This window comes from Lepidochelys olivacea (genome assembly GCF_965140295.1).
Source record: "Lepidochelys olivacea isolate rLepOli2 genome assembly, chromosome: 3".
Lineage (NCBI taxonomy): Eukaryota > Metazoa > Chordata > Testudines > Cheloniidae > Lepidochelys > Lepidochelys olivacea.
The window spans coordinates 12,306,089-12,325,058 of NC_140413.1; the positions used below are offsets into that span (position 1 = coordinate 12,306,089).

The window sequence follows — 18,970 nt, forward strand, 5'->3', positions numbered from 1 at the left end:
TTAATTAATAATAGAATCTTATCAACAGCTGTCCACAGCTTTCTTTTTCATATTTTTCTGCTCTGGTTTCTAGCTCAGCTTACTGAATTGCTTGGGGTACATTGCCAATCTGATTGGCTGATGGATATATTTTTTAAAAGGCTAATTTATAAGCCCGGGGAAGACAGCATTTTAATGTAGTGGATTGATCCATAAGGAGTACAGAGCTCAAATAAAGCTACGGCCCCAAACAACTAATCTTCTAGCTGTACAGTGAATTGCTCTCAGACTGGAAGGGATGGCTCTCTGTGTTGTTACAGGATCCAGAGAACTCCAGGGCTTTACATGTTAAGAGAAGTAGAGGCGCTCAGCTGTGTGTTGTTCCTCACTGGCCCCCAAGGGTGTGATTATCTTTGATTATCTCATGATAAGAGTCGCCTTGTCATCATTTACATCTTAATTTATGTAATTCTCCCTTTAATAATGATGTCTCTTTAACATCAATTAAAACTTTGTGACATGAATTTAACAGGAACATTGGCTATTCTGCTCTGCCAGCTGTTTTGTTTTTTAAAGGGGTGCCTTGCAAGCAGATTATTATTTTTGGAAATATTAGGAAAATTGAAATTGAGTCCTCAGTCTTTTAGTGCTGTAGTATCTGGGCCTGACGGAAGTCAACAAAAAGGCTCCCGTTAACTTCAGTGGGCTTTGGATCAGAGCCTTTGCATTTTTCAGTCAGTGAACCAGATGCATATGCATTGCATGTAAAAGAAACCGTTAACTTCTGGCAAAGACAGATTGTCCAAGGCAGGTGATGCATGTTTGGGGAGGAAGAAAGAGTGAAACAGTCTTCTAAAAATATTTGAAGGGTGAAAACATTAAGAAAGGAAACAGCTTGTACAATGTGAAGCAAAGGGATATAATTGGGGGTGATGGGATGGACATAAATAAAGCAAAAAGTAGGTAGGAAAAAAACATTCGAAGATTTAAATCTGTCTGGTCTGTGGAACCCCATGTTGAGGCATTAGCTCAGTACTGACTTGGAACCAAGTTCTTCACCTAGAGAATCTCCAAATTCCCTCCTTGGGGAGGGCTCAAGGGAAATGGCAGAGCCCCTGTCTCTTAAAGGGACAATGCCATCTTTAATGGCTAATTAAAAGAATCCTGTTGCTATAGAGTACCTTTAAATTGCATTTTTGATTCATGTGTTTAAAGTTCCTTGATACAATGTTTGTGTAGGGCTTTGGTTGTGCTTTCCTGCTGATGAGGGTCCTTCCAGGATAGTGGGTGGGCCCCAAACCAACATCAGCAGATGGGGTCATGCCAGTTCCTCTTCCACTCTCCCCACCATCTCTGTGCCTACGATTGCTCCCAGCAGCAGCACATGGACTGGGAGATGGGACCAGCTACCCCCATGTCTCTGTGTGCTATGTCCTGGAAGAGCTACTGTCATTTTGTTTCTGTCCATTTTCTCTTTCTGGTCATGTTTTTTGCCTCTTTGCCTAAGTTTTTTGGTTTTGTTTTTTTCACCCTTATCTTTTCTTCTTTCTCCATATTTATTTGCTTTCTGATTTTCCATCCTTTGTGTGCTTCCAAGTTTTGTTGTGAATATATTGGACAGCCTGGACCAGGTCCTCAGATGGTGTAAATTGGTCCCAGCTTTGTGGACTTCAAAGGAGCTACATCAATTTGCAGCAGCTGAGGATCTGGACCCTGGGCTTATTTCACTCGGGAGACGCAAATGCTGATGTGTTCGGCTGTGCTCTTTACTTTCATCTTGCAGGACAGTAGCTGTATGTCAGCAGGGCTGAAAACTCCCCAAAGGCATGAACTGTTGGTTTCCAGTACATCTTTCATGAACTTCGATATTAGCACTTGCACTGCAATCAGCACCTGTTCTGGCTGTTACCAAGGCCAGGGTAAGTTACATTTACACTGATGCTCTGACATAGCAGAGTCTGAAAAATCCTGGAGTTCAGTAAAGATTGGTGTTGCCCTTGTGATTTTGTTTCTTTCACCGAGAGGCATCGCTAGAGTTTGCTGCCTGTATCCCAGAGGAAGGATGATCCACTGACTAGGGCACTGCCTTGGGACTCACGAGATCTGGGTTCAATTCATTGCATTTCCACAGACTTCCTGTATGACTTTGGACAAGTTACCTAGTCTCTTTGTACCTCAGTTTCCCCTCTATGAAATAGGGTAATAGCACTTCCCTGTCTCGGAGTGGTGTTGTGAGGATAAACCCATTAAAAATTTTGAGGTGCTCAGATGCTGTGGGAAGGAGGGTCATAGAAAAACTTAATGTAGCTGTCCTGCAAATCAACACCTGTCTTATGCGGCTCTGGTAACCTGGGCCAGCTGTGGGCCATAATTTTAGGAGGGAGCATTATAACTCCATCCCTTGGACACATACGTGTTCATTAGGGTGCTTTTGAAAGTAGTCCTCAGTGTTCTGATATCACTGGTGGGCTGACGCATGGGTATCTCCTTACAGCCTTTTTGCTGCCTTGCCAGCCCCTTACTGCAGTGCGCTCACCCCTGTCTGGGGCTCTGGGTGCAGATGCTGCTCATGGATTCTCTACCTGGAAGAGCTGGGCTATTAAACTGACAGACATGAATGCTGCATAGATTTCAGATGAAGGTGGTTTTTTTTCCCAACCATGATTTAATTTTCCTATTTCTCTGAGTTTGGGACAATTATTCAGAAGCCCCATTGGGATGTAAGGATAGCGATTAACACATTAATTTGTTAATATTCCTTTTTCGGGGGGGGGGTAATACTTCAACATAGTGGCATATTCTTTAATCACTGCAACCCATCCTCATAGAATTCCAACAAGGTTGTACCTCAGGCCACCCTAAATCTTAGGTGAATTTGCCTGAGATAATGTATGTAAACGAAGAATTATATTGAGTTTTCAGGAGCTACCCAAAGGCTCTTTGAAGAACGTTCCAACTGCAATTAACTGTTAAATATGTGTGTATGTGTAATTATAAACTATATAAAACCATACACTTTCCTATAAAAATGGTGAAAAATACTTCAGCAATGGAGATCAAATGGCACCAGGAGGGCAAAATCTGCCCCCAAAGCAACTTCAGCTGTGCAAAAGGAAGGTCCTATATTAACAAACAGTGACTAGTGAACAAAAGTGCTATGTTTTGTTTGCTTTGGGTCCTGGGCCAGGGGTGTGTGTGTGTGTGTATGTAGTTATGAGCCTATTTGATTATGTTAGTTTGGGGTCAACCTACTGTTACTGCTGCATCTGAATCCAGTGCTCGAATCAAAAGGCCTGTTAGAGGTAAGGATACTGGACTAGGTGGATCTTGGGTCTATGCAGTAAGGCCATTCCTATGACCATGCTTCCCATCTGGTTATGATTCTTCTGTTTAAAATATTTCATTATCCAGTCAGTAGGTAGAACCAATAACATGTGAGGTATGTGACCAGCCACACCGCAGACCCAGGGTGTGGAGGCCTGCAGGCTCCCCTTTCTGTCCCAAGCAGCCATTTCTCTGACAGGAAACTCAGTTGAGGTTAACCCCTTGTTCACCGGGTGGGGATGGTGCGGGGGGGAAGGGGGAGTAGGTAGTGCCCCTGCACCCCCAGTCAGACAAAGGTGTGACGTTGCATTTCTGAATGGTTGCTTGTTTCCCCAGGTGGATTTACAGTGAGAGCTGAACGGTTGGCATTCCTGAATTCACCCAACCAGGCGTCATTCCCATTTCCCCATTCGGCCATCCTCGAAGATCTGGATGGCTCCCTCACAGGACAGGAAGGAAGTCACCTCCTTGCTTCTATGGACACACTTTCAGCTTCCTGCGTGGCCAGTGCTAACTTCAGTCATGCTGCCAGGGGGAGTGTTTGTGGAAGGGATGTTATTTTTCACCGTATGTCTATTGGTTTGTAAGTAGCAATTACATCTTTGCAAGCTCAGGTCTGGCCTGGGCTTTTATGTTCCATATTGGGAAGAGGTATCAGGTCTGGGCACAGTTCTGGAACTAAGGAAGACTCAGATTAATCCCAGCTCTTCCACGGCCTCTCTCTCTGGTCCTAGGCAAATCACTTACCCTTATTATTTTGGTTTCTATAGCTGTAAAAGCTGAGCTTGTCCAAGGGCAAGGTTGGACATTAAAAACCTGATTCTCATTTATTCTGCAGTCCCTTCCCATAACTCTGGCAGTGCAGAGGGGCCTTAAAGTGGATGTAGTTGTAACTTCCACCACTTGTATAGTCCTCCACACTGTCAGAGTGGTGTAAACGGGTCTTAGTGTAAATGAGAATCAGGCCTCTGTGCATCTCAAGATGGGCCCTGAAACTGAGGTAGCCAAAACTAGTGGACACTTTTGGCCTAAATGATTTGCCCAAGGTCATAGAGTTTATGGCAGAAATGGGAATTGAACCCAGATTTCTGGCCTCCACCAGATATTTTTAGACAATAAAGACAATCACAAGTAATGGAGGATTAAAGAAAAAAGTTTGAATTACATTAGATTCAAACCAAGGGAATGTTCTTACAATTTTTTCCCTGAAGAGCTCCCCAAGTGTGGATTGTTCTGAAGGTAATGGCTGATTATACCTATCCCTGGCAAACTCACTTCAGTTCCATCTAATTCATTTTCCATGTTGATTTAATGAACTTTCAGATTCATATAATACTATTAATATTGGAGCCAGCATTTCATGGTCACACAGGCTGAGCTACCATTGGATCAGCAGCCTGCTGTTTCTACGGGGTATTAGAATCACAGGCTTAGAAGGGACCGCAAGGGTCATGTAGTCTGACCCCCTGCCACGATGCAGGATTAAGTACGCTGATTTATTTAATTAACAAAAAAAAACCCCTTTACAATAGATTAATTTCTGGAATTCTATTTCTGTTGTGTCTTTCTTGCTGACACCATTAGGATTTATGTAACCTTTCATGTCCCTGCTTCATAGAAACATAGGACTGGAAGGTGCCTTCTGTGTCATCAAATCAAGTCCCCTGCTAAGGCAGGCAACCCTGTTGTATAAACTTTCCTTCTCTTGCCATGAGGTGCTAAAGCACCTTGCATGGGGATTCCCATCAGACCTCACTAGCTAAACAGGGTTAGGCTAGGTCAGTACTCAGTCCCCTTACTCAGCCAGAATGACCAGCTAATCTCACAGCAGCTCCTATGCTCCGCATTGAGAACAGAGTTTGTAGTTCTCATCTTCAAAGCTATTTCTGGGACTGGTCCTAGCTCCCTGTGGGTCTTTCCAGTGATGAGCTGCCAAAATCTTAACAACTGGTTCCTCCTCACCCCATGAGGGGGTCGTTGCCCACTCCCTCCCCCCCGGGACTCCTGCCCCATCTAACCCCCCCACGTTCCTTGATGCTGCCCGCCCCCCCGGACCCCTGCCCCATCCACCCCTCTCCCTTGACCATAGAGTTGGTGCCTAAGGCGCCACTTTGGGCCGGTTAAATTTAGAAGCCCTTTTAGAACCGGTTGTCCCTCACGGAACAACCGGTTCTAAAAGGGCTTCTAAATTTAACAACCGTTTCTAGCGAACCGGTGCGAACCGGCTCCAGCTCACCACTGGGTCTTTCCTCACTCTGCATGATTATGAATTCCTGTTACAGCAAGGGAATAAGCCACTGGAATAAAGCATACACCATCCTCAAGGGTGTTCGTGGGAAACAGAGTTTTCTTGGTAAATCCCTTGTGGCTTCACTCCTGGCAGAGCTTAGAGTCCCACCACCTCCAGACAGAAATGTAAAACCCATTTCCCTGACCTGGACCCCATAGACAAACCTAAGACAAAAGCCTACTGACTGTGGGGTGCGTAGAATTCAGTTACTGTGTTAACTCTTTGAGTAGGTCTATGCTGGATCTGCAGGTGTAATTTCCAGCTCAGGTGGCCGTCCCTGCACTAAGTTCTGATTGAGCTAACTTGCGAAAAACAGCCGAGTAGCCACAGCAGTGTAGCTGCAGTGAGACAGAGTAGGTGCCCCAAGTACGATCCCATCTGAAACCGTAGGTGCGTACTTGGGCACCTAGCCTATCTGCCACTCGTGCTGCCACGGCTACACTTCTATTGTTAGCATGCTAGCGTGGGTATGTCTACCCGAACTGGAAATGGCGCCTCCAGATCCAAGGCACACAAGCCCTTAGAGTTTGTAAGGCACTCAGATACTACAATGATGAATGTAGGGTAAGGATACATAGTCTAGGTAGATAAGAGACCTGGCTGTTGCCTGTTGTTAATGTAGCAGCTGGCACTCTACCCTTTAAATCAACACTATACTGATTCCCCAGCACGGTGGTTCTGCACATGTCCAATCCAAGTCCTCACCACTCATCACTGAAGAGTCCATGGCACTTTTCACAAGAGTAGCCAAACTAACCCCACTATTCTGGGGAATTACATTCTACCTCTATGATTTTAGTTGATTATGTTGTTCTTCCTGGGCCAAATCTTTACACCTGCTCAGGACATGACTCCCGCTGACTGCACTGTGGTCTAGTGGTTGCAGCAGAGGATTCCGAGTCAGGAGACCTGGGTTTTGTAGTGACCACTGCCACTAACATTGGGGAAACCAAACTACTTTCTATGCCACTTATGCCCCCATCGAAAAAAGGGGATTATGATAATTGATAGAGCTGGACGAAGATCTTTTCTCCACATTTTTTATTTCTTGGATGAAAAATGGCTTCTCAACAAAATGAAAATTTTCACAAAAAAACCACAATTTGTTTAAAAAAAATGTTTTAAAGATTTTTTTTTTGACAAAAACAACAAACATTCCTTTTTTTTTCCTTGAGCAGCTCAGGTAATGAGTTATCTTTTGGAAAGCACATTCAGATCCCTGATTGAGAATACCACTTTTTATTTTGTAACAGGATGTCTCAGCCTTCAGATATAAAGGTTCCCAATAGCATCTCATGAGGCACTTAATCCAAAAGCCTTTAGAAATTCTAAATAAATTAGAGGACAGGATGGTTCAATGGTTAGGGCACTTCCTAGGACTGGAGACCTGCTTAAATTCTCTGCTCCTCCACAGATTTCCAGTGTGAACCTGCGCAAGTCACTTAGGCTCAGATTTTTAATGACCCAGAAGTTTAAATCCCATTGACTCTCAATGGGATTTTGATTCCTAACTGCCTAAATGCCTTTTGAAAATGAGATTTAGGCTCCTAAATCAGTTAGGCATTGCAATGCTGAGCATTGCAACACCTAAATACCTTTAAAAATCTGGGCCATAGCCTTTCTGTGCCTCAATTCTCCATCTATAAAATGGGGATAATAGCTTATAGGGGTGTGTCGAGGATAAATGCATTAAAGATTGAGAGGTGCTCAGATATTATGGTGATGGAGGCCACGTAAGTACCTAAAATAGATGATGTGTTGTCTCTCTCCTTGAGAATCACCATCCAGATTAAGGTGCAGAATTTACCCTCCCTATTCTATTATACTCTTCTCCTTGCCAGCCTGCTTCTTTCTTTTTGCACTGCAAGTGAAGGTATGATTGTAGCAAGGTTAGGCATAGCCATGCTAGCTTTAATCTAGCTAGCATGGGTCTCTCTAGTAGTGAAGACGTGGCAGGACAGACTTCAGTGTGGGCTAACAACCCGACTACATACCCAGGGTCCCCAGCGGGCTCCTATGGGATCAGCTAGCCTTTACTGAAGCCCCTGCCGCCACACGGTCACTATTGTTGTTTCCCACACTGGCTATATTAAAGCGAGGATGGGTATACTCACACATGCTACAATTGCATCTTCATTAGCTGTCTAGATTTACCAGAAATGTAAATGAGACACAGGTCCTTATATTTCCTAGTCTCAGTCATGTGACATGAGGTGAAGAAGGGTCATGTGATTGAAAAAACCCTGAGTACCCCTGTCATTTGAGTTCTGCCTCCCATTTGCTCTATATAGAGGAAAATATATTGTGGTGGTGAGTAGTAGTGTAAACACCTGTTTGGGCCCCTTTACAGTGTGCCGGTGGCCAAAGGCCTTAGGGTCTGTCTGTGCTGGAGATGTGATTTCCAGCTTGCCTAGACATACACCTGCTAGCTCTGATCAAGCTAGCATGCTAAAAATAGCAATGTCACTGCAGCTGCAGAGGCAGCAGGGCGGGCTAGCCACCCCGAGTAGGTACCTAGGGTCCAGACAGGAATCTCTAGGCGGCGAGGCCCTTCCGCTGCCTGTGGAGCCCTGGCTGCACTGCGACGTTAGAGAGCTAGCTTAATGCAAACTAGCGAGGGGTACATCTCCCCGAGCAGGGGATTACACCTCCACTCCAGTGTAGATGTAACCTGAGGGTAAATGACCGTCAGGCTCAGAAAGTTCAGTTTCCTACCCGAACTGCTATGTGTCAGGCTCTTTCTACAATGCTCAGGAAGAGTCAAATATCTCGCTTCCGCTTTGACGGACATACAACTGCGATGTGCTATTCCAGTTCACCTCTTGTTGCTACCGCTGCTTATGTGAGCTGGGCTGGCTACTGCATTTGAGTTGCTGGCAGCTAAAGGAGAAATGTTGCGTAGCCAAACATTACCACTACTGCTCATAGAGGAAGGATACATTAGAATTGCTCTCTCTTAAGAAGAGTGTTTTAACACATGAAAAAAAATCACTCCAGCTTTTTGATTTCCCCCCTCCCCAAGCCCCCCATCATTTCATTTTATGTTTAGTGTACAAATCTGTACCATTTTCCGATTTTGCTGTTTCAAGTTCGTTGCACACTGGCAGCAGTGCTGAAGAGCGCTGTCAGATGGATGTAAATAATTCAGAGCCTTCGTATTATTCATGTTTTAGAAGAAGGAAAAACATTTCCAAATAGGAAAAAAACAAGTTGCTGTATAATTGCAGGGCTGGGGGACATTTCCTGAAGCCTTCAGCTACATAGAAACTTCCCATGCAAATACGGACTTCCACTAAACCAAAAGTCTGTAATCAGTGGGATTACGGAGTTGTGCGGTTAAGTGGACCAGGCACTAAACCGGGGGTAAGGAGATCTATGTCCTATTCCTGGCTCTGCCATGTGGCCTTGGGCAAGTTACTTCCCCTCCCACTCTTTGGGAGAAGAAGTAACTTGTGTTGTCTATTTAGATTGTCTTGTCTATTTGTCTTGCCTGTTTAGATTGCAAGCTCTTGGGGCAGAGGCTCTCCCTTATTCTATATACATACAGCCCCTAGCTCAGTGATGCCCCAGTTTTGATTGGGGCATCTGGGCACCCCAGAATATAAATGATGATAATGCATAAAAGATGATGGTGCACTTCTCTAACAAATATTCAGATCCCTCTTGTTCCTTCCAGTTCACAGTGCCAATGGGTCTTGGGGGGTGAGCAGAACTAACAATGAATTAGAACCTTAGATCCCAGCACTTATGAATTTTGGGATAGTTTGAATCTGGCATTCAACGTTGCCCTTCACTGCAGGTAGATGGCTTAATACTTTTAACTAGTCGCAGCAGGGGCCTTTGGCTCTTTCCTTTCCTTTCAGGCTAGCCTCCTTCCTATTTCCATTCTTTCCAAGAGCAGGGAGTCAGCTGATGCCAAAGATACTTGGCAGCACTACTTCCCAAGGCCAGCTGCTAGCCTGTCCCCCAGTGGAATGTTTTCTGAACTGAGTAACCCCCCTCCATGGAGATCAAGAGAATCTTCTCTATGCTATTTCTAGATCTCACTCTCCTGTGTGTGCGCCACCAGCCAAATCACCTTCATGTTAAGTTGAAAGAACATCAGCTTGCAGCCCGGAACATCAGCCCACATAATGTGCATTCAAATAGAGTATAGGTCAAAGAGGCTTCATGGACAGGGGCAGTGCCCTACAAATGGACTCGTCAGGGAAATGTGGAGGCAAGTAAATAAGGGGCTACAGAGAATGATACAATAAAGTACATTTTTACAGCACAACTGGAAGATGTCTTGGGGGAAGGTGGATTTCATCCAGAGGTATTGAAGGTTGTAAACAAGAACGAGGGAATGGTCTATGATTGGTGCCAGGGTGTGTAACTAGGAAAAATGGAAAGAAGTTGAGAAAGGAAAACTGGGCAGCGGGGAAGATTTCCTCACAATGAAGTCCATTGGTCTTGGATAATCTCCCAGGAGAATGGTGAAAGAAAGTACCATCATTTGAATAATTTAAAACTGGACTGGGCATAGCACAAAACATGTACTGTAGGGAATAATTCTGCATAGCCTCTCTGGGCATGATGCAGATGGCCTTATAGCTGGTGGAATTTCCCATCTATAATCATAGGACCACTGGTGCTTCCTCAGAGCCATGTAATGCAGGAGGCAAGGTTTCCATCTTATCTGTTAATGCTGTCAGAGTGGATTGTATCTTAAATCGGGGAAAGACCCTGATGGCAAATGTTAATACTCAAACCCAGATCACCCGAATCTTAGTCTAGTTCTGGAGCCACAAGGCTATCCTTCTCTTCTTATGCAGTCAGAAGTTTTCTGGGGCTAACAAAACAATCTAGAGTCCGGCCATCAGAATCTCACTCTGATTCCATAGTGTTGGAAGTACTGTGCGTTTTTGTTTAAAGAGAACGGAACAGATGGTCAGTTGCACGGCAATAAATGCAGTGACTGACATGGAGTTGCTTCAGATTTACCCTGGTGTAAAAGATCAGAATTTGGTCCTGTTTGTCTGAATCTTGGTTCTGTGTTTTTTGCTTTCGTGTCATGTTGATGTTAACCCAAATGCACCATGTTTCCTTGTCGTGACGTTACTTGGCAGGAGATATTAAGGAGGGAAGAGACAGATGAATTCAGCACTCCCTGAAAATGAGCCTTTTTGATTGTGTATATAAATGAATCCATTCCAGGGAGTCACTTTAGGGAGGTTGAGATCAGGATCTCAAATTCACAGCTGCCTGCTGTTTCTACTGTCAGCCAAACTTGAGCCCTTAATATAGAACTAGTAAAGAATTAATTCCCTCCCACCCCCCCCACTGCCATGAAAAATTGGGGAAAAAAGGGCCTTTTCTTTCAGAATATGTAGGGAGTTTGACAATATTTTAAAGAAAATCCAATTTTGGCTTCTGAAAATCCCCAAAATCTTTGATTTTTTTGGTTTTCAGTTTTTTGATCAAAACCCAATTGAAAAATACTCCCCCAAATACCCACCCCCAGACATTTTTGCAAAAACATTTCTATTTTGTCAAAAAAATCATTATTTTTTGTTAGAAATTATTCTGTCTACTATTTGTATCAGTTCCATCTGAACCTAAATAAAACCCCAAGAACTTTGAGGGAAATATGGATCTGGACATATCTCAAAAAAAGCGTGTTCTATCACGTCCAGTTGAAATTTAAACTAATGTGTCAGTTAAACTGCCCTGGAAGGGCTCTTTACATCTTGTAAAAATATAATTGAAGCTTATAAAAGTCTTTGTAAATCTATATGCAAGAAAGTTATTGAGTGCTGTGAAGAACAGCGTATGCCGTGATGCAGTGTTGAGTGGCTGCAGGCTAGATATGGTCGCTCAAAATGCCACTGCTAACCATATTATCTTGGAAATGTGAGTCCCTATTAATATTAAAATAAATTCTCATTAAAAAATTGTCATAATGTGATTAAGTGACTTTAAAAGTTTCTTCTCCTCATGCATGATTTTTACAAGAGGAAAGCATTAGAATAATCTCCATTACACAGCACCTTCCATCCCAAGGAATTCTAAAAACACTGAGTAAACTTTATACAGTCCAGGAGTAACTTTGCAACTCACTCATTTTCATCTGCCTCCACTGCGGAATTTTGAAAGCCAGGATTTTTGCCCTGCTCCAGCCTTGCAGCTGAGCCTTTTATTGCTTCACTCTTTTATTTTGCTGGAGATGAAAAGATTAGCTCACTTTTTGATTACCTTAATTCCTAAATCTGGTCTAATATCCTCTCCAGTGTGAAAGGAATCGTGTACCCTGTACTTTTATGACTTCAAGAGAAGAGTTCAAATGATTACTCTAGTTTTGCTTCTCCTTTGAGCTTTACTTATCTTGGTGCCTATGTGTGTACCAATTCCCGCGTCAAACACATGCAAAGCCACACTTTTTCACTCACTACACACATGCACTGTTGCCCTCTGTACACACATCTTCACTAAATACACACAGGTTTCAGAGTAACAGCCGTGTTAGATAAGCTATTAGATAAGCTATTACCAGCAGGAGAGTGAGTTTGTGTGTGTATGGGGGTGGGGGGGTGAGAAAACCTGGATTTGTGCTGGAAATGGCCCACCTTGATTATCATACACATTGTGAAGAGAGTGTTCACTTTGGATGGGCTATTACCAGCAGGGGAGTGAGTTTGTGGGGGGTGGGGGGTGCAGAGGGTGAGAAAACCTGGCTTTGTGCTGGAAATGGCCCAACCTGATGATCACTTTAGATAAGCTATTGCCAGCAGGACAGTGGGGTGGGAGGAGATATTGTTTCATGGTCTCTGTGTGTATATAATGTCTTCTGCAGTTTCCACAGTATGCATCCGATGAAGTGAGCTGTAGCTCATGAAAGCTCATGCTCAAATAAATTGGTTAGTCTCTAAGGTGCCACAAGTACTCCTTTTCTTTTTGTAGATACACACACTTATTCACACATACAGACTCCTTTCCTACACTTACACACACTGTTCTGTTAGCTTAAATTGGCCTTGAGGGGTCACGGTTAAGCTGGTGAGCATTTAACAGCTGGACGCTGGCTGTTCAATTAACAAGCCTACTTGTTTGAATTTCCTACCTGTGTCCGGCTTGCTACACTGTATTTCTTACATAATTGATTGGTCCTAAGATTGAATTGATTTTTAGCGTAATGTTCATGGACAATGGCAGTACAGATGTGAGGTAAATTATGGCAGTCCCAAAATGCATGCTTCCAAATTTTTACCTCGGTTTCTGGATGCCCAACTTGAAACACCTTGTGTCTGATTTTCAGAACTGTATTTCCCGTAATGGCTGCTCAGCATCTCTGAAAACCATGCACAAAAGGCCGGATTCTTCTCATACTTTTACCAGTATAAATCAGGAGAATATCCACAGAAGATAGGAGTTACATCATGCAAGGGAGATAAGAATCACATTCGCAGTCTTTGGACTTGAGTACACAGATTTAGTGACAATATCTAAAGAGTTTGAACCTCCACAATTAAAGAAAAAAAATGTTCTTGGGTCCACCACCTAAACTATAAGAGTTTGCTGGAGTCAGAGTTTGCATTTAACCTCCATGTGTACAACAGTAAATTAGAGTATTAACACAAATGTTTGCAGCCCCATTTGAAGTGAGCTGCTATTTGATTTCCTGTTTTAAGGAGATGGATAATCATAATGGGTTATTTCACAAATGTACCAAACAGAATGCGTTTAGAGATAAACACAGCGCCTGCCACCATACGCAGAGATATGGAGCCTTAGGATAAGAAAGCTAATGGTAAACATAAACAGGAGAGTTAATATTTGTTCTCCTTGGTGCTGTTGATTGGTTCAGCAAATCCTTTGTGGGCCATCTATGTTCAACAGCTCTACACAGTACACTTGAGCTAAATTACATAACAGTTTATACAGCCGCAATGGTAAATTGTGATTCAGATTGTAAAGTTCTGTCTCGTAACTATGCCATATTTCTAAAGCAAATTACTCCTTAATTGAATTACTCCACTTCAATATAAAAATACAGCACTGTCAATGAGTCATCCATTTTTTTCTGATACAGTTTGTAAAAGCTTCCAACTGTTTAAAGCAGGGGTTAATTTTGCATTAAGACCACTGCCTCCTGGTTTCTTTCAAATAAAGCCAGGGGAAGTTCAGGGAAAGGCTCTTTCTTTTGGTAATGAAGCTCTCTCATGTTAATGATCCATGCAGGCTCCCTTGGCTCCTTTGAATTAGAAATACTCGAGCCTGTGCTCCTCTGCTTCATTAACATTAAAGAGAGGTAGATTGGTGGCTATTTAGGGCACAGTGAAATTGTTGGCTATTTAGGGCAAATGAAAATGGTGCTAATTGTGGCTGGTAAATTCCATTAGCCGTCTAATCCCATTTTGGAGTTAGTTTGGCAAGAATATGAGAAACAAGCACAGAAACATCCTTTTGAAGGGAATGTGGTATCAAAGTTAGGGTTAACTTGGACGAACTAACTCTTTCATAAAGTGGCAGGGCTTTTTCAACCCTCCCAAAACCTGGTTTGATTTTTTTGGTGCTGATGCCGGGTTAAGGTACATGTGGGTGGGGTAATATCTGAATGAAGAGCAGGACAAAGTGTGGGAGAGTTGGAGAAAAAACATTCCCAGTTGAGGGGATCCAGCTGTGGAACAAACTTCCAGAGGCTATTCAGGGAACATGGAGTCTGACTGTCCTCAGGAAGCATTGCAAAACCTTCCTGTTTGGAAAGGCCTTACCTCCACAGAAATGACACCCACCCAAAAAGCTCCAAACAACCAAAAAGAAAAACAACCCTCAAGCCCCTAAAACCAATCAACCTAAAACATAGAGTAAATGAATAAAACCTAAAGAGAAAAAAATAAAAAAACCCAAACCTTATCCCAAATGGAGTTTTTAGGCCAAAACGGGAGAAATGCCAGTGACTCCATAAAGAGAACTAGGAACTTTTCCATTGTTAACTGATGATACACGGAAGGCACTCTCCTACTACGGTGATGGGCAGCAGTGCAAAACCGTGTGACTGACAGATTGTATCCAGACTGGGTTGCGCAGACTGAATTTTCTGTCCACTTTTACACCTATTGGCTCCCATAGAAAAACTGCCTCAAACACACAGTTGCCTGTGGGGCTTCAATATAATGCAGAGATACTGTGAAAATAGAAAAACAAAAGTGACATGTTGCACTGAAGCTGGGAATTGTGGCCCTGAATCTCCTCTCACTTGCTGTGGTTTTCCATCACTGTAGCACAGGGATCGGCAACCTTTGGCAAGTGGCCCGTTAGGGAAATCCGCTGGCGGCTGGGACGGTTTGTTTACCTGCAGTGCCCACAGGTTTGGCCAATCGCAGCTCCCACTGGCCGTGGTTCACCGTCCCCGGCAAATGGGGGCTGCTGGAAGTGGCAGCCAGCACATCCTCGTATGAAGGTTTTCCTCCATACCTGAGCAGGTGTGAAAGTGCTCACAACCTGACAGTACCATAGTGGTTGTCAGTTGCTTGCTTAATTAGTGTGAATACCTTGGCCCATCTGATGCCTACAAAGGGAGGTTTATTAGTAGTGAACCACCCATTTAACCCTTCTAAGCTCCTTCCAGTCAGTTTCTATTGATTTATTCTCCATACTCCCCTCCACCCACTATCCTGCTGCTGAGTGTTCTGTAAAAGGCAATAATCCTGGCATTGTACCTAGTTCGTGTTAAAAGTTTCTGATCGAAGCTACATTCATCTTCACTACAGAGGCATGGCCCATATATAGCTCAGGCCCTAGCATGCCAGGCTCCTTTTGGATCAGGATGGGGCTTGCTATACTGAGACCTGTAACCCCAAACAACTGTACCTCTGTATTAAGGATCCAGGGAAGAGCCTGTGGGCTGTAGTTGGCCACCCCTGCCCTAAACCTTTCCATACATGGGCCAGATTATGTCTTTGAAACTATGAGTGTGACTGGTGATAAGGGAAGGGCTATGTTGTAGCGTGAGCCCCAGCAGGGCTGACTCAGCCAGAATCCTTCCTGGAGCTTTGAGGGAATGTACACTACACTGCCGCATCATCCTGACCACCCTTGGAAAGCAAGCTCTGTCTGCTTCCCTCCATGTTGGATAAACTCTCCTGGCTGAGAGCAATGTCACGTATCCCCAAAGGGATTATGCCAGGTCCCTACCCAAGGACGCAACCGGGGAAGGCTTGTTGTGCCGTCTCCCCTTCCTACACCCTTTGTTTGCCAATACAGAGCTGGGACAGTGTATAATACTTTGAACTACAAAGGAATTAGCCTCACCTCTCCCACTGCCATTAACGGGAAAATTCCTAGTGACTTTTAATGGAAATTGTGTGATTCTATCATGAAACTCTTCCAACATGCATGGAAGGCTGTGTCATTTTTACAGTGCACACAAGTATGCTAGGTTCTCTGTAGTATGTAAGCTGTTTGGGCAACATCTTTCTACACAATCTAATTCTAGATGTGACGAAACAAGAGGGGTTAACTAACTTCCCAGAAAGTACTGACTTGGTAGGGTGGAGGGAAGAGGTCAGGAAGTACAAGAATCCCAGCTTGGGTACAAGGCTAAGCTTGTCTTCAAGCAGTGTAAAGTGTTGTTATAGTATTCATTGTGCTAGGAGCTGGCTAACAGTGGAGAACACTGAAAGGTGTTTTTTTTTGTTTTGTTCTTTTTTTTTTTAAGAAGGAGCTTGTGAAAAAAAACAGTCTGATAACCTTCATCGGTCAGATATTGAGGGGGCAGTGGGTACAAATCTGGTATTTATTTTGGAAGTGGTTTGATGTTGGAATGAGTGCAAGTCTTTCTTCTGATGACAAGAGACTGTCTTGCATTTGATTCTTCTGGTGGGGTATGGTATTGAAAATCTGTTCCAGTATTTATCGGTCGCTCGCTGGCCTATGTATCTCCTGTGTCCTGCTGATTGTGACTCCCTTCATGTCCATGTTATGTTTTGTATTTGTAGTGGGCTAATATATTTGCACTTTCAATTAAGTATGCCTGTCCACTGCTGCTTTATATGGACAAGGATTTATCTGATCAACACATGTAGCTTGCTTCCAAGTGAATCATAGAATCATAGAATCATAGAATATCAGGGTTGGAAGGGACCCCAGAAGGTCATCTAGTCCAACCCCCTGCTCAAAGCAGGACCAATTCCCAGTTAAATCATCCCAGCCAGGGCTTTGTCAAGCCTGACCTTAAAAACCTCTAAGGAAGGAGATTCTACCACCTCCCTAGGTAACGCATTCCAGTGTTTCACCACCCTCTTAGTGAAAAAGTTTTTCCTAATATCCAATCTAAACCTCCCCCACTGCAACTTGAGACCATTACTCCTCGTTCTGTCATCTGCTACCATTGAGAACAGTCTAGAGCCATCCTCTTTGGAACCCCCTTTCAGGTAGTTGAAAGCAGCTATCAAATCCCCCCTCATTCTTCTCTTCTGCAGGCTAAACAATCCCAGCTCCCTCAGCCTCTCCTCATAACTCATGTGTTCCAGTCCCCTAATCATTTTTGTTGCCCTTCGCTGGACTCTCTCCAATTTATCCACATCCTTCTTGAAGTGTGGGGCCCAAAACTGGACACAGTACTCCAGATGAGGCCTCACCAATGTCGAATAGAGGGGAACGATCACGTCCCTCGATCTGCTCGCTATGCCCCTACTTATACATCCCAAAATGCCATTGGCCTTCTTGGCAACAAGGGCACACTGCTGACTCATATCCAGCTTCTCGTCCACTGTCACCCCTAGGTCCTTTTCTGCAGAACTGCTGCCTAGCCATTCGGTCCCTAGTCTGATTTTGTCGAGGTAGGGTCTTCTGTTTGTAGTTCTGGGAGGACTTAGTAGGCCTTAGACTTTACGTGTGTGTCTTCCTTTTTGCTTATTTCTCCTTCCACTCCTGCCAGCTGCAGTGATTCTGGGGCTGTAGGCACCAGTGGATATGTGCATCTTGACATTAAACACCGTACCAGGCTGCTATTATAGCCTTCTGTGGGAGTGTTTCTCCAATCAAGAAACATTTTCTTTGCTCTTTACAGGTTTCTTTAATAGAGTCTGAACAATTCTAACTGCTGATTAGGCTTTGCCATATGACTGCCTGGTATGACTGAATTCCCACTCCTGGGTAAACTACACAAATTCACTGCAAGTAAACTGGGGTCTCTTCTCTAAAACTACACAGTTTGAGATATCACTTGTGCTGAAACGCTTCACTGCTTGTGTAATGCTGACAGGCCCCGGTCGTCAGCAGGATTGAACCTGGGACCTCTGGAGCTTAGTGCATGAGCCTCTACTGCATGAGCTAAAAGCCAACTGCCTGTTAGCTAAGGCTAACAGAACACCACAGCCAGAAGCTGTGTGGGTTATATACTTCCCCTAGCTAAGGAAACATGTCCCGAGCTTCAGAGACTTCCTAGTTGAGATCCCCGATGAGCCCCCACTTGTAACGCTGACAGACCCTGGTCATTAGCAGGTGGGATCAAACCTGGGACTTCTGGAGCTTAATGCATGAGCCTCTACCACATAAGCTGAAAGCCAACTAGCTGTTAGCTAAGGCTGCAGAGCAGACTCATTTAACTCTCTCTTGCTAAGTGGTTTTGGTGCCACTAGATGGGACAGAACACCACACCCAGAAGGTGTGTGGGTTACACTTGGTCTGTGATGATCACTGTAGTAGTGTCTGACAGTTTGGCTAGTTCCCAGAAATCTGCATAGTCCTCTATAATAATGAAAGCAGCAAAGAGTCCTGTGGCACCTTATAGACTAACAGACGTATTGGAGCATGAGCTTTCGTGGGTGAATACCCACTTTGTCAGATGCAGACTGTTAAGAGCCATTAGGAAAGGGATAGATAATAAGACAGAAAAAATACCATAATGTCAGTATATAAATCCATGGTACACCCACACCTTGAATATTGTTGCATTTCTGATCACCCCAATCTCAAAAAAGAGATATTGGAACTGGAAAGGGGTCAGAGAAGGGCAACAAAAATGATGAGGGGGTGCGGAACAGCTTCCATCTGAGGAGAGATTAAAAGGGCCCGGACTTTTCAACTTGGAAAATAGATGACTAAGAAGGGATACGATCGAGGTCTATAAAATCGTGACTGGAGTGGAGAAGGTGAATAAAGAAGTATTATTTTTATATTGTATTTGTATTGGCGACCCTAGCCTCTGTTGGTGTCTCCAGCCTCTTCTTACCAGAAGCTGGGAATGGATGACAGGGGATGGATCACTTGATGATTCCCTGTTCTGTTCATTCCCTATGGGGCACCTGGCATTGGCCACTGTCGGAAGACAGGATACTGGGCTAGATGGACCTTTGGTCTGACCCAGTCTGGCCATTCTTATGGTCTTATTTACTC

The 18,970-nt window shown here is 43.9% G+C and overlaps 1 protein-coding gene across 3 annotated transcripts in view; it reads left to right on the forward strand.

The window, feature by feature from the left end:
* Positions 1–18,970, forward strand: part of PKHD1 (PKHD1 ciliary IPT domain containing fibrocystin/polyductin) — a 433,326-nt gene that overhangs the window by 219,381 nt on the left and 194,975 nt on the right. For all 3 annotated transcript variants that reach the window (XM_084623857.1, XM_084623855.1, XM_084623856.1), the window contains exons 46-47: positions 1,763–1,898; positions 3,640–3,886. In XM_084623857.1, the coding sequence (XP_084479983.1) occupies positions 1,763–1,898; positions 3,640–3,886 (383 nt within the window). The remainder of the gene's footprint in view (positions 1–1,762; positions 1,899–3,639; positions 3,887–18,970) is intronic.